General features: G+C 33.0%; 1 protein-coding gene across 2 annotated transcripts; it reads left to right on the top strand.

The window, feature by feature from the left end:
* The first annotated feature begins 3695 nt into the window (after positions 1-3695).
* LOC111417307 (repetitive organellar protein-like) lies at positions 3696-13079 on the top strand. 2 transcript variants are annotated; one of them, XM_023049535.2, is made up of 7 exons: positions 3701-4262; positions 4454-6545; positions 6602-6643; positions 12067-12539; positions 12625-12675; positions 12759-12860; positions 12924-13079. In XM_023049535.2, the coding sequence occupies exons 2-7, from the start codon at positions 4550-4552 to the stop codon at positions 12963-12965; spliced, it is 2706 nt and encodes a 901-aa protein (XP_022905303.2). In that variant the 5' UTR covers positions 3701-4262; positions 4454-4549; the 3' UTR covers positions 12966-13079. The 2 variants fall into 2 exon arrangements, with proteins under 2 accessions (XP_022905305.2, XP_022905303.2); XM_023049537.2 differs by lacking the exon at positions 12625-12675 and having other exon boundaries at positions 3696-4262.
* The last annotated feature ends 324 nt before the right edge of the window (positions 13080-13403 follow it).

Below are 13403 nucleotides of genomic sequence, written 5' to 3'. Positions count from 1 at the left end.
TTAACAACAATTTACTAGGTTTGCATGTACTTGATGGACGTTTGAACGCTGTAAATTACAGATTTTTTTGAACATTACACTTTTTGAATTACTTGAAGATATACCTCTTAATGTAATTCAAAATATGTGGTACCAGCACAATGGTGCCCCACCTCATCGCGGAAGAGTAGTTGTCGAGTGGTTAAATCAATATTTTCCAAACAAGTGGATTGGTAATAATGGTCCATTTGCTTGGCCACTTAGATCCTCCGACCTTAATCCATTGGATTTCTACTTATGGGGTCATATGAAACAAATTGTGTATCAAGTGGAAATTCAGAAAAGAAGTATCTACGACCAATACAAGTGAGCAACAAGTAAATGCGACTATTCGGGGTGTACGGTCCAGGTTTTAATTAAAGAAACAACTTTTTAAAAAGCTAATATTTCGGTTATTTATTGTAACCTTCCTCAGAGCATTTTTTATTGCTACAAGAGATTAACAAAGTTAGAGTTATAAATTGTAAATTTGATAAACACTTACTTGTTTTTTGAAACTAACAATTGTAGAACAACCGAAAAACATCATCGTAATTAACGGATCATAAAGGATCAAGCGAACTATTAACACAACTGGATGAATCAACATGCGTACAAGATGTCTGACAGGTAAAACCTCTTTTATATAAAAATAACAAGTGCGTTCTAAATTTGAAGAAAAAACTCTTGTAAGCATTGATACCAACCAAAATTATTTGGCGATCAGGAAGGTAATGCGCAAGCGTCAAAACTTTTGCGGTGAAGCCGCCTAAATTTAAAAATGAGAATATAACATTATCAAAAAATTATAAAATTGAATCAATCTATAAAAAATTTAAAAAATTTAAGACAAGGACAGACTGACAAACAGTTTAAAATCCTAAATCAGTGGTTAAAACATAAGTGGTCGGGTGACAATAGGATTACATTTAATTTATTATCTCTATTTTTTACGAACCTTGTCGTTAGCGAACAATAGAGCGTATATATTACTAAGGTTCTGAGTATCAGTTTTAAAGTTAATAGAATCCTCCGTGTAATTAATATGTACCATTTCCAACAAGAGTCTATTGAAATAGTTAGGTTCAGTATCAAGTATTTTAACATTATTAAAATCAAACCGGTGACCCGTGTCTGTAGCATGTTGGGATAAAGCACAGGTAGACTTTCTAAGATTGCAATCACTTTTATGTTTGGAGACCCTACGTTTCAGCCACTGATCCGTTTGACCAACATATTTGCCATTACATGCACCACAAGGAATGCAGTAAATAACACCAGATTTGAATTGGTGTTCTGTCTTGTCCTTAACATTAGTGAAAAACCTTTGTAACTTGTTATCATAACAGTCAACAATCTGCATATCATCCAGGGAATTTAGTACCCGTTTTATTTTTTCACTTAAATTAGTGATAAAAGGAACTTTTTTATATTTGACTATGGTGTTTTGTTCATTCATCCTGCTGTTGTTAAGTTGATTATGTATATTAGATGAAAATAGAAGTTTGTTAAGCAGATTCGACGGATAGCCATTGTTAATAAAAGTGTCTCTCAAAAAAGTTAGATTATCTTTAAGGAATATAGGATCACAAATCTGTGTCACTCTGTGCTTCATCGCTAAAACAGTTGAAACTTTATGTCCAAAATTATGATCTGACTGAAAATGCAAATACCTTCCCGAATAAGTTGGTTTGACATACCAATTAAATAGAATAACATTATCTTCATTACGTATTAATCTCGTATCAAGAAAAGGAATACTATTATCTTTCTCAACCTCTATGGTAAATTGAATGCTCGGATGGAAGTTGTTAAATGATTCTAAAACTATGTCAATATCATCCCTGTGTACACCCAAAATTAAGTCGTCAACGTATTTCTTAATGAAATCAATTCTAAAGTTTGTATTGTTTAATTTTAAAACTTCATCAATTACAAAATCCATAACAAGTAAGGCTAAGACCGGAGAAATTTTTGAGCCCATCGGGGTACTTTCAACCTGGTGGTATACTACGTTATTATAGGTGAAAATGGAGGTATCAAAAATCAACTTCAAACCCGACAAAAAAGTGTTCTCATTCCAACTGCAATGTTGCGCAATCAACTCCCATTTATCCACGTTTATTGACCAAATCCAACGGAATAACCGTAAAAAGGCTCACGACATCAAGTGAAATCAGAATGTGATCCTGCGGAAGTTTGTAACCTTTAAAGTCATTAACAAAATCGAAAGTATTACCAATATTGTAGTTAGTCCTCTTGCTGAAGGCTGAGCTTAGCAAATCCGCCATGTATCCCGACAAACCACACGACGCCGTGCCGATAGACGAAATGATAGGTCTGAATGGTATTCCGTCCTTATGGATCTTAGGTAAGAAGTAAGCCTTAGCCAGAATAGAGTTATGTTTAGTTAACCTCTTAAGTTCACCATCATTGATGAATTTCTGTTCATACAGATGTTTAATAAAGTTATTAATCTTGTTTTGTATGTTGTTAAGAGGGTTTTTGTTGAGGACCTTGTAGACTTTTGTGTCACCCAACATTTCTGTGGCACCTCTTAGATAAGAATCTCTATCCATAAGAACTGTAGTAGCCCCCTTATCAGCTTTTGTTATAATAACTGAAGGGTTTTCTTTAATAAATTTTTTTGTGTTAATTAACATTTCATTTAGTCTACCGTGCAACCCATCACATGCTTCGCGGGAACATTGATAATTAATTAGTGATAATATTCGTCAATTTAGCCCTCACTATATTCCGCTGTGACGGATTTACATTATAAATGATATTTTCCAAGAACATTAGCAAACGTTTTAAGTTAAAGTTAAAGCTATTTGTTGGTAGATGAAATTTAGGACCTAAAGACAGTAAGGTCAAGTAAGGTCAAGTGGAAATTAACACACGAGAACAGTTATTAAACAGAATACAAATGGCTGCTACTGAAACAAGAAATCAACCAGACATTTTAATTCGGCTGAAGAACTCTTTAATTCGTCATTGTGAAGCATGTATTCCTCCTTCAGAAGGAGGCTATTTTGAACAATATTTGTAATATTTATGTGTTTTAAAAAAATGTAGCAGTTAATTATGATATAAAAATTAAAACTTTAAGGTGTTACGTTAATACGTTAATTAACTTTTTTTTTGTAATTGGATTAGCTATCATATGACAAAGTTTGATGGTGAGCTGATAAATCACCCTGTATAAATCAATAAATGGCTAAGGTATAGATTACATCAATAATTTCAATGATTTGTCATATACAGATAAAATTTGGTATACTGTGCAATTTTATAATGAGGAAACTGATAAGATCGGCATCCACCAACATCCCTTTTCGAGAAAATATATGATTTTAACTAACAATCAATAATAATGAAATACTAGTAATAACAGCTATGTTCCAAAAAGCGGCCCCGACTCGTATTCAAATGCATTCAACTAATTGTAAGAATAAAATCAACGTCGCTGATTGTCGGGGAATTACCCGACAATCGAACAGTCCTACTTATTGTTAGTCGCCATCGTATGTATGGACATAGGTATTGGTTTTCGATTTTGTCATATTGCTTCTTAACGTTCCAATTGTTTTTCGTGTTGAATAAGTAATAGGGTGTTTCTGGTATGAAGGTATAGTTTTTTCTAAAGGTGGGGTTTAGCTGGAGGTAGTGGTAAGGGTCGGATGTTAAAGGGATATATATTTTGAATATGTTTATATCATTTAGGATAACAGCATCGATAGTCAGGAAAGAGTAAAGACTTGCGGGATGTCTTAATCGAAAATATTTTAAAATATTTTATAAGGTGGCGAGTGCTAGAAATGATAAGAGATGTCACATCCTGTTCCCAGAGTACTTAACATAACTTTTTCCAAAATAATCACATTTTGCGCGCGTTAAATATCTATTCATCTGTACAACTACGTTTCCGTTAATTAAAATTTGTAAAGAAACTATCTAACCAACACTAGAATTTATCTTTTTAATATCCTGTTGCAAACGTATCTTTCCTGTTGATAACATTGGTTTACGCGGTTTACGCTGTTGCAGTTGTATATTAATAGTGGTGGTGTTTACATGGTTTCGGTGTATACGTACTTTAGAAATACATAAGCATTTTAATGATTTAATATCACAAGCGGATATATTTTAATAAGTGTTTAAAAAAAGTTCATCGTCACCTGTGTTAATCTTGTGTTACATAATATTACATCGGATATAATTGAGGTGAAGACTAATCGCTGGTAAGAATTTATTACGCAATATTTTAAAAATTACAATTGATAAGTATTAAACAACTGTATTAAACACGATATGTATCTATAGGATATATAAAATCTCGGACATTTCCTGTTTTTCAAGTTGTTCTTTAATTTTTTCTTCTTGTGCTTACAATTATTATAACAATAGATTAAAAATTTTTTGTTGTTCGCAGCAATTATAGCAGACATTATAATTACTACAAAAGTCGTCGAAATTTTAAAGAACATAAAGATAAATATCTCCAACTGTAGATGAAATTTGATAGGTTATGACGCAATTAACTGTTATATTAAGTTATACGACACTAAAGAATTCAGAGGAAGAGAACGTCGAAAAGGACATGGAAAATTATTATAAACTTAAAAAAGATCCTGAAGGTGGAGAGAGAGAAGATTGTCACTCTGCAGCAATAAATAATAATATTGGTCCAACAAATTTCTACCAAACGATATTTGAAATATGTGGTAGCTTGACATCTGATGATGTCAAAGCCTTTAATAAGATTTTGGAACATTCAAATCTAAATAAAAGCGCAAAATTAGAAACCGGAGCTGTAGACTATTCTGAAGATTTAGCTAGAGTCAGAAACTTTACAATCAATTGTAACGATGTCAAAAAATCTGAAGATTTCGATGAAAATTTTCAACGTGTCAGAAATAAGTTTCGAAATATGTTGAAGTTTGCTGAAACTGATGACTTCAAAGATAATAAGCCAACTTACAATAAACCATACTTAATCGACTTACCAAATGCCCCAATAAAATTGTACACTGAATTACTTCCAAATGACCCACGGCGAAACTACAAAAAAGTAGAATTTGTGAAAAATGAGGTTTTCGATAAAATTTCAACGTCTTCTAAGATAAATCCAGATCATAAATCAGGTCATAAATCAAGAAAGCATTCTTCAAAGACATCTTCCAGAAGTTTATTAAAAAAGGAAGAAAAAAATAAAAAACTATCAAGTCGTGATAAAAAAGATATCGAAAGGGAAAAAAAATTAGTTAAAAAGGAAGTTCGCCAAGTCTTTATAAACATTTGCACTGAATTACATCCAAATTGCTCATGCAATTACAAAAATTGCTTTTCAGTTAAAGATCTTACATTAATTAATGATCAAATAAACCATAATATTGACGTTTCAAATTCAATTGCAATTTCCTTAAAAGAAAGTTCTCATAAATCAAAACACCATCGTTCTAAGACAGCTTCTAAAAGTTTATCAAAAGAAAATGAGAAACTTTCCAATAAAAACAAAGATACAGGGAAAAAGAATGAACAAGTCAAACTTAATGTTTCTGACTCCATATCTACATCAAATAAAAAAATTGATCATAAATCAAAGAGATACTCTTTAAAGACCACCTCAAAAACATTACCAAAAGATATTATAAGTTCTGACAAAAAAGTTGTCGATAAAAAGATGCACACAAAATTAATGAAAGATGATCAATTAAAACTTAATGTTAAGGTTCCCAACTCTACACCAACAAAAAACATTGATCACAAATCGCAAGAACATTCTTCAAAGGCAACAACAATAAAACATTTACTAAAAGAAATTGCGCAACTTCCAGATAGCATAACAAATTCTGATAAAAACTTCAACGAGAGAAAGAAAAGGAAACACAAAAATAAAGACGATATATTTTGTCGGGATAAAGTACCAAAAAAACATAAACAAGGTATTAAAATAAATCATACAACAGAATGTATTGATAACATAATGTTTGAAAAAACTGAATCGTTGGTAACGGAATCTCCAACAAAACATACAGCGTCAATATCAATCCTATCAGATCTATACAACAAAGCAACATTAACATTTATAAATACCCTAAATGATTCTAAAAATATCGCGATACCACCCGATTTTAATGCACTTGTAAGAAAATTTACTGACTATCTTGTGTGGTTTTTTGAAATAACTAAACGTATAAAAATTCTAATTTGTTTAACTCAATATCGAGACGACTTAATGCAAAAGTTTAGAGATACTTGCAAACGTATTCAGTGTACAAATATTGACGTGAAAGAACTAATTAAGAGAGTTTTTGAAAAAATTGCTATGGCCAATATTCGTTGTTCGATGCGTGACGTTATTTCGACGTTGAAAATTACTTTTGATGGAATCAACACAAACGAATTGTGTAGAAAAATTAATCAATTGGTGGAGAAGGAATCAGATTCCTTTTTAAGCGAGAATAAAAATATAGAGCTAAATGTTGATGGTGATGATTCTTTGATAACTGTTACTAAATACAGTGAGTTGTAAATTAATAAATATTATTTTATAGTGATTATTATATTTTTTTTATAGGAATTACATCACCTTATTTGCCAAGTGAAACCAGTAATTTAGGTAAGATTCATAATATTATTTCTATTCAATATCAAATAAATATGACACATAAAATAAGTCAATTACTCATTTTTTGTATTTAAATTAAACGATTAGTAATGATTAGGACTTAAAATTTAGAGAGGCTTAGTACGAATGTTTGAGCTTCTATGAAGAGTTGTTAATGTGTAAAAGTTATTCAAAAATGCAAGAAAATTAAGTGTAAGTGTAAGTAACTTTTAAAATCTATGCGATGAACGTCGAGTTTGACTATAAACGAGGTTATCTTCCATCAGGCTCAAATACCTCCTTGACTCGTTCCCATTCCAAGTGCAAGAGTAGGATAACGAAGCAAAAGTTGAAACGAAGAGTTAACACCAAAGAAAAGAACATAATCGTATCTCCAGTATCTTCGTCTTGATCTTGCGAATCTAATAACACCCCTGATAATTGGGTTTTTGTAATATTACAATACTCCTCTAATCGGTCGCAATGATCTCATTTCTACACTTCCAACTATATGTTTTATTTTAGAAGTCTCTGTCCGAATTTTCGCCGTGTATGTTATAACCGGTTTCATAATTCACTTGTAGATTTGAACTTTATCTTCTATTGACATGTATTTATTTGCTTATATAAGGTCTCTTAAGTTGCCTGATTCTCGCCTCTTTATTGGTTTGAGCACGGACTTCTTGATGCAGATCTGACTCCCAAATAAGTGCAATTTGAACTTATTGTTTTCAATTTCTGCCATGAGTATGGCATTATCAGCGTAGTAACAGTATTTTTATTATATTTTATTATATTCTTCATTTATTTTCTGACTCCACATCTGTCTATCTCTTGTTGTCCTCCTCCAACTCAAATTCAGCAGATTACATAAATTCAGCTATTCAAGATCCTCTTTGGCAACCTTTCTCCCTTCATTCGTATCACATGTCCCAGCTACTGTAACTGTTCGTGATTTGTTGTCGTAACTTGTTATTGTGGTGTACGTTTTTGAATTTTAATGCGTGGGATCTTACGAAATAGGCTTTGTTTGCTATGCGTAGAGGAAAATTTGTAGGATAATAATCCTACAAATTCTTTTCTCTTCTGTATCAAATGAACTGTCTCTACATTGTCCTCTAATATGCTGCGTATATCTTAATAATAATAACCGGCGAGACGATAGCAACAAACTACTCAGCCACAAACTTTTTCCTTTATATTTCCACCTACTTCTAGGGCCCATATCTTCGTTATCTAGAAAGATAGCGAAAAACTAAGCACACGGTTGGAAAGCTTGGTCTTTTCTATATCTTAAACCATGTTTTCGTCCGCCGATATATTAATAATAAGAGCAGAAAAAAATAAGAAACGACACACTACATTTAAATCACCTCAAAATTGCCCCACTTTAAGGCTTTGTGCAGTCGTTATCAGAAGGAAATTCAACAAATGGTTTACTATTACACATTCGAAAAGAGCTAACTTTAGCCTGTCTTATTTCGAGTTTTCGTCCGGCAATATTTGCCGGCGTCTGTAAAAGAAACACACCTGAAAGACAACCTACAGGTAGCAGAACGCAACACTTCTTATCCTAACTTTCTTATTTGATGAAGGAAAAATTGGGACAAAGTTTTACCCGAGAGAGAATCCTAACTTCATTTTATGTTGACAAATAATTTTTCATTCACTCTTAATTTATTTAAAACCGTTTAAAAACATATACATAAGTACGAAGGCTTTCACGGCCGGTGTTAATAAAATGTTTGACGTGTCGGATGCCATGTTGCAACCTTCTTCAGAAAACAAGAACCCGAAAGTTTCTAGTTCTAGATCTAGTGGTAGTTCTAGTGATAGCGCTAGTATTAGTTCTAGTTTTAGTTTTACGTTTAGAAACATGTTAATCTGTTCAAAACGGAAAGATTATTTCATGTTACACCTATTTTATCAGAATCTGAAATTGTGTTTTGATGGTTTCGAATCTGGTAACTTTGCATTTTAAGTTATTTAGTTTATCAATTTAAAAAACGCGTAAGCGAAGTGCGTTGCACACCGTTGGAAAGAGCAGAAAATTTCCCATAAGCTGAATATAGTTGTAGAGTTTTCTCCCTGTCAAATAGGAAAGTTATTCGTGCAAGAAATATTTACGTGTTTTCATCGGTAGGGGCTTTTTCAGGTGCGTTTTTGTTACAGACGCTGATAGATATTGGCGGACGAAAACTCGGAATAAGATAGTCCAAGGTCAGCTCTTTCCGAATATGTAAGCCATTTATTGAATTTCCATCTGGTAACATCTGCACAAGGCCGCAAAGTTTGGTAATTTTGAGGTAAATTGAATGCAGCGCGACGTTTCTTATTTTTTCTTGGTCTTATTATCAACATATCGGCGGACGAAAACTCGGTTTAAGATAGAGAAACGATCAAGCTTTCCTTTCTTTTTTTAGTTTTTCGCTATCTTTCTAGATAACAAAGATATGGGCCCTAGAAGTAGGTGGAAATATAAATGAAAAGGTTTGTTGCTGAGCGGTTTGTTGCTATCTTCTCGCCGGTATAATAAGTTTATTGCCATATAGCTAATACAGGAGAAAAATAATATATATGTATACATATCCTCCAAAAGACCCAACCAGCAATGTATGTAAAAAAAGTCAATATGGCATTATTAAATAATTCAACACAAAGAATAAACACAACCAGTACAGTTGATAGAGAGGAGGGAAAAAAAGAGAAAAGAAAAAAAGAAAAGAGAAGAGAAGCAGGTGATATCAAGAATTAGATTCAGATAATTGTAGTGTTAATAGATAATCCCTTAATCAGACCTTTAACGTTAGAAAACTACGAATATTGCGTGTTTCCATGGGTAAACCATTCCAAAGCTTTATAGCCTGCACTGTGAAAGATCCTTGATATCTCTCGGAGCGATGAATGGGAAATATGAGTAACGTATCAGACTGTACTCTAGTAGGCAGACCACGAGACGACATGATTTGAAAGTTCGTGTACAAGTATACTGGGGAAGGAAACAAACAAGTTTACGCAAGGAATGAAAACAAAAATAGACCTTCCTCCATTGTCACCTGCAAGTTTTTGGCCGTATTGGTGAAATGTATAACATTGTCACCAACTATCAGTTGCGTATCATTGAAAGAGTAAAATTTTGCAAGTAAAGGTTTTGAACCGAATGCTATAGCTTGCGTCTTGGCAATATTCAAACTCAGGCCAAAACATTTAGACCAGTGAAGTATCCAGAACAGATCGTCATTAAGCCGCGCCATGGATACCGGGAGCTCATTCACAGTTGTTAATGTATAGATTTGAAGATCATCCGCATATAAGTGATAGTTGCATAAAATAAACTTGGTAACACTGTTTATAAAAATTGAAAAGAGTAATGAACCCAATACACTTCCCTGAGGCACACCACTATGACTTTGAAACACAGAAGAAGAAGATGAAGTGTCACGCACACAAAAGGAACGTCGAGAAAGGTATGACCTAAACCAAGTAACGCATTCAGGGGCAAAGCCCATAGCAGACAGAGACGAGACCAGTAAGCTATGATCCACAGCATCAAATGCTTTGCTGTAGTCCAGCAAAACTAACAAGGTTATTCCTCGATCGTCGATCGAAAGATATGAAGCAATGGTGGATTAATTATGTCCAAGATGGGAAGGAGTTGCCTAACACTAACATCGCCAGCACCGACATTTGTAGAGCGTGTTTTTGCAAGAGTGACCCGAACCTGAGACTCATCTAACATGGTGAAGGAAAACCGAGAATTGATGAGAGCAGAACCACTGATAGTGAGCAATGTTGATTTCTTGATTGATTCGTCGAGAGTAATGGGCGAATTAGCAAAATATGCACCTAAAGAATCAAAGCTATGGGAGGAAGGAGTTTCAACTACGCCAAAAGAACGCATGGTCTTGCAAAACGTTTTTGGTGTTGTGTAAGATAACTTCTAATAAATGTAAGTTTTTTTGGCATTTTTGCATCGGTGGTTACAGAGGTTCAGTAGAACGTGGTAGTTTTATCTATTAATATTGGAAGCGTTTCGGCGAAGAAGGACTTTAGCCAAGTTGCGCTTACGCATAAGATCTTTGATCTCGTTAGTGAGCCACGGAGCAGGCAAACGATTTGTTTTGCGCAAATTTTGAGGGTGCATGACGATCGTATATAATTCTGTATTAAAAAATCGACGTTTGCGTCGATATCTGATATGTATTCTTATTCCTTTTTGCACGTTTGACACATAGTTTTAATTCTGAGTTCACCTTTACAGTTCTGATATTAATGTCATCTGCATAGGCAACCGGTTATCCTTTCCAACATCTATCTATTTTAGTATGTATTCCAGAACTAGATTCAATAGGGTGGGAGCCAGCCCGTCTCCTTGTTTCAAGTCATTCAAGATATTAAACAAATCTGTTAGTTAATCATTGTTGCTTTTATCATTTTGATTAATTTATGTGGTATCCCTAGTTCGATCAATATCTGATACGACTTATTTCTACCAATCGAGTTATAAACTTGTTTGAAATCTATGAAGACTAAGAATTTATGATCAATGTCATGTTCTCAGGCTTTATTTAGTACTTGTCTTCCTGCAAAAAGTTGGTTAACGATGTAGCAAGTATTTTGTACGCTATATATAGAGAAGATATTCCGCGATAATTAGCACATTTCAGTTTATCTCCTTTTTTATAGATCTAGGTTTTGTTAGGTATTCATCACCTAGTTTATAGATTTCTGAGAGTATTCCATCTCTTCATGGTGCCTTGTTATTCTTTTGTGTCTTGGTTACTTATTCGACTTGTTTTAATGCTGGAGGATCTGTCCTTTCCTCCCCCTCAGCGCTCAGATTTACATCTTGTCTGATTACAGCATCCTTTTCCGTTGCAAGCAGTGTTTGGAAAAATTGTTTTTGGACGCCTTGAGGGTCACTTTCTATCTGTTTCGTTTATATGCACGTCATCTTGGGTTAATGTCTTTGAAGTCCTCTTCGATTTTTGCAATTAGGTTATTCTCATATTTCCTTTTCTTGCTTCTACATATTTTATACCCCGTTTTTGGCCTTCTAATTCGAGAAGGCCAAAAACTATTTCTCTCTTTTGCTCTTGCTATGTACTTCTTGTACTGTATGTTTCTTTCTTCTATCACCTTTCTGCATTCTTCATCAAAGCAGGTTGTTTTCTTTTTTTATTTTTTTTGGCTATTGTCATCATTGCTGCGTCCCCAATTGTTGTTTTAACTGCATTCTCATACTTGTCTACTGGTTAATATGGTTGCCCTTCTTGTATTAGTTTTTGCGTTAAATTGCGCGTGAATTGCTTTAACGATGTTATTATTGAAATCAGATCAAATGAAAACTACAATTACTCCCATTGTGTCTTTGTTCAATGTATGACTCAATTCTATTGTGGGTGTATACAAAAATTAGTTTAATTCTTTTTTAGGAGATTTGGCAAAAGGTACTGCTACAACAACAAATTCACCAATTATATATAGTTCACCAAATATTTTTCAACCATCACGCAAAATAATTAAACCAAAAAGTCAGAGACGTAAACGTGATATCAATCCAGTTGTATCGCAATGTGATATCACCCGAAATATCGCCCCAATTCAGTCTACTATTTTATGTTCTGAAAATTTACAACTAAATCAAACACTATCTTCGCGGAGTTTAAATCAATCAAATTTTAATGGTTCCAATCAACAACCAATGCATTGTCAAATGACGTCAAAAGAAAATCAACGTCAAGACCCCAATAATTTACTGCGACAATCAAATATAAGAGATCCTCGGTTTGTCAACAAAAGTCAAGGAACTCTGTCTGTAAGGAAGGATTTATTTAAACCATATTTAAAGAATATGAACAATCGCGCCACGAATAAAAGGAATGTACTGAAATTGCAAATTTCGCAGGTAAAAATAACTGCTTAAATAAAGCATTTCGCTTTTTTACTTAATTTTTTTTTGCTATTTGTATTATAAAATAAATTTTTTATAGAATTCAAAGTCACGTACCACATCAATTGATAGCGGTTATGGCTATAGCCCAGTAAGTATAATTTAAAATAATTTCCTTATTATTTTGACATCTATATATTTAACAATAAGATATTGGCCATATTTTTTTTACAGGTGGACAATTTAAGCTTTAATTTACCATGTAGCTATTGTAATATGATAGCTCTATTTGAATGTCCTTGTAAAAGAAAGGTGTATTGTTCATTGATATGTCAGGTACATTTAAATAATACAATATTTTTCTTTTTAAAACTAACTTGGTGTTTCGTACTTTTTCAGAAAACCGATTGGTACGCTACACATGAAAAGGAACATAATTAAGCTAAATCGTTAATGTTCGTAATTTTCTTTTATAATATTTATAAATCAACGTTACACTTTATCTAAGTATTATTTTATTATTTTTTTGGATTGATATAAAAAAATACAATATAATAGCGACTCTTATTTATTCCTTATCTGTGGTTTTACTCATTCTGACCAAAACCGACTACTTTGATAAAATAGTGAAATAACGGAAAAAAAGTTTAATCTCTCTTCCTACCACAACTACGATTTACGATTCATTTAAATCATAATCAAAGAATATGAACAATCGCGCCACGGATAAAAGGGGTGTCCTCAAATTACAAATTTCGCAGACCCCGATAATTGGTTCAATAAAATTCTCCGTGGTTCTTCATTTTTGTTTAACTCCTTATAAGTATGTGTATACAAATGAATGTAAGCATTTAATACCAATTAAAATTATTTTAAAAT

The sequence above is a fragment of the Onthophagus taurus genome, chromosome 11 (assembly GCF_036711975.1).
Source record: "Onthophagus taurus isolate NC chromosome 11, IU_Otau_3.0, whole genome shotgun sequence".
Classification (NCBI taxonomy): domain Eukaryota; kingdom Metazoa; phylum Arthropoda; class Insecta; order Coleoptera; family Scarabaeidae; genus Onthophagus; species Onthophagus taurus.
The sequence above is the reverse complement of the archived record's forward strand: the minus strand, read 5'-3'. Positions and strand labels throughout refer to the sequence as shown.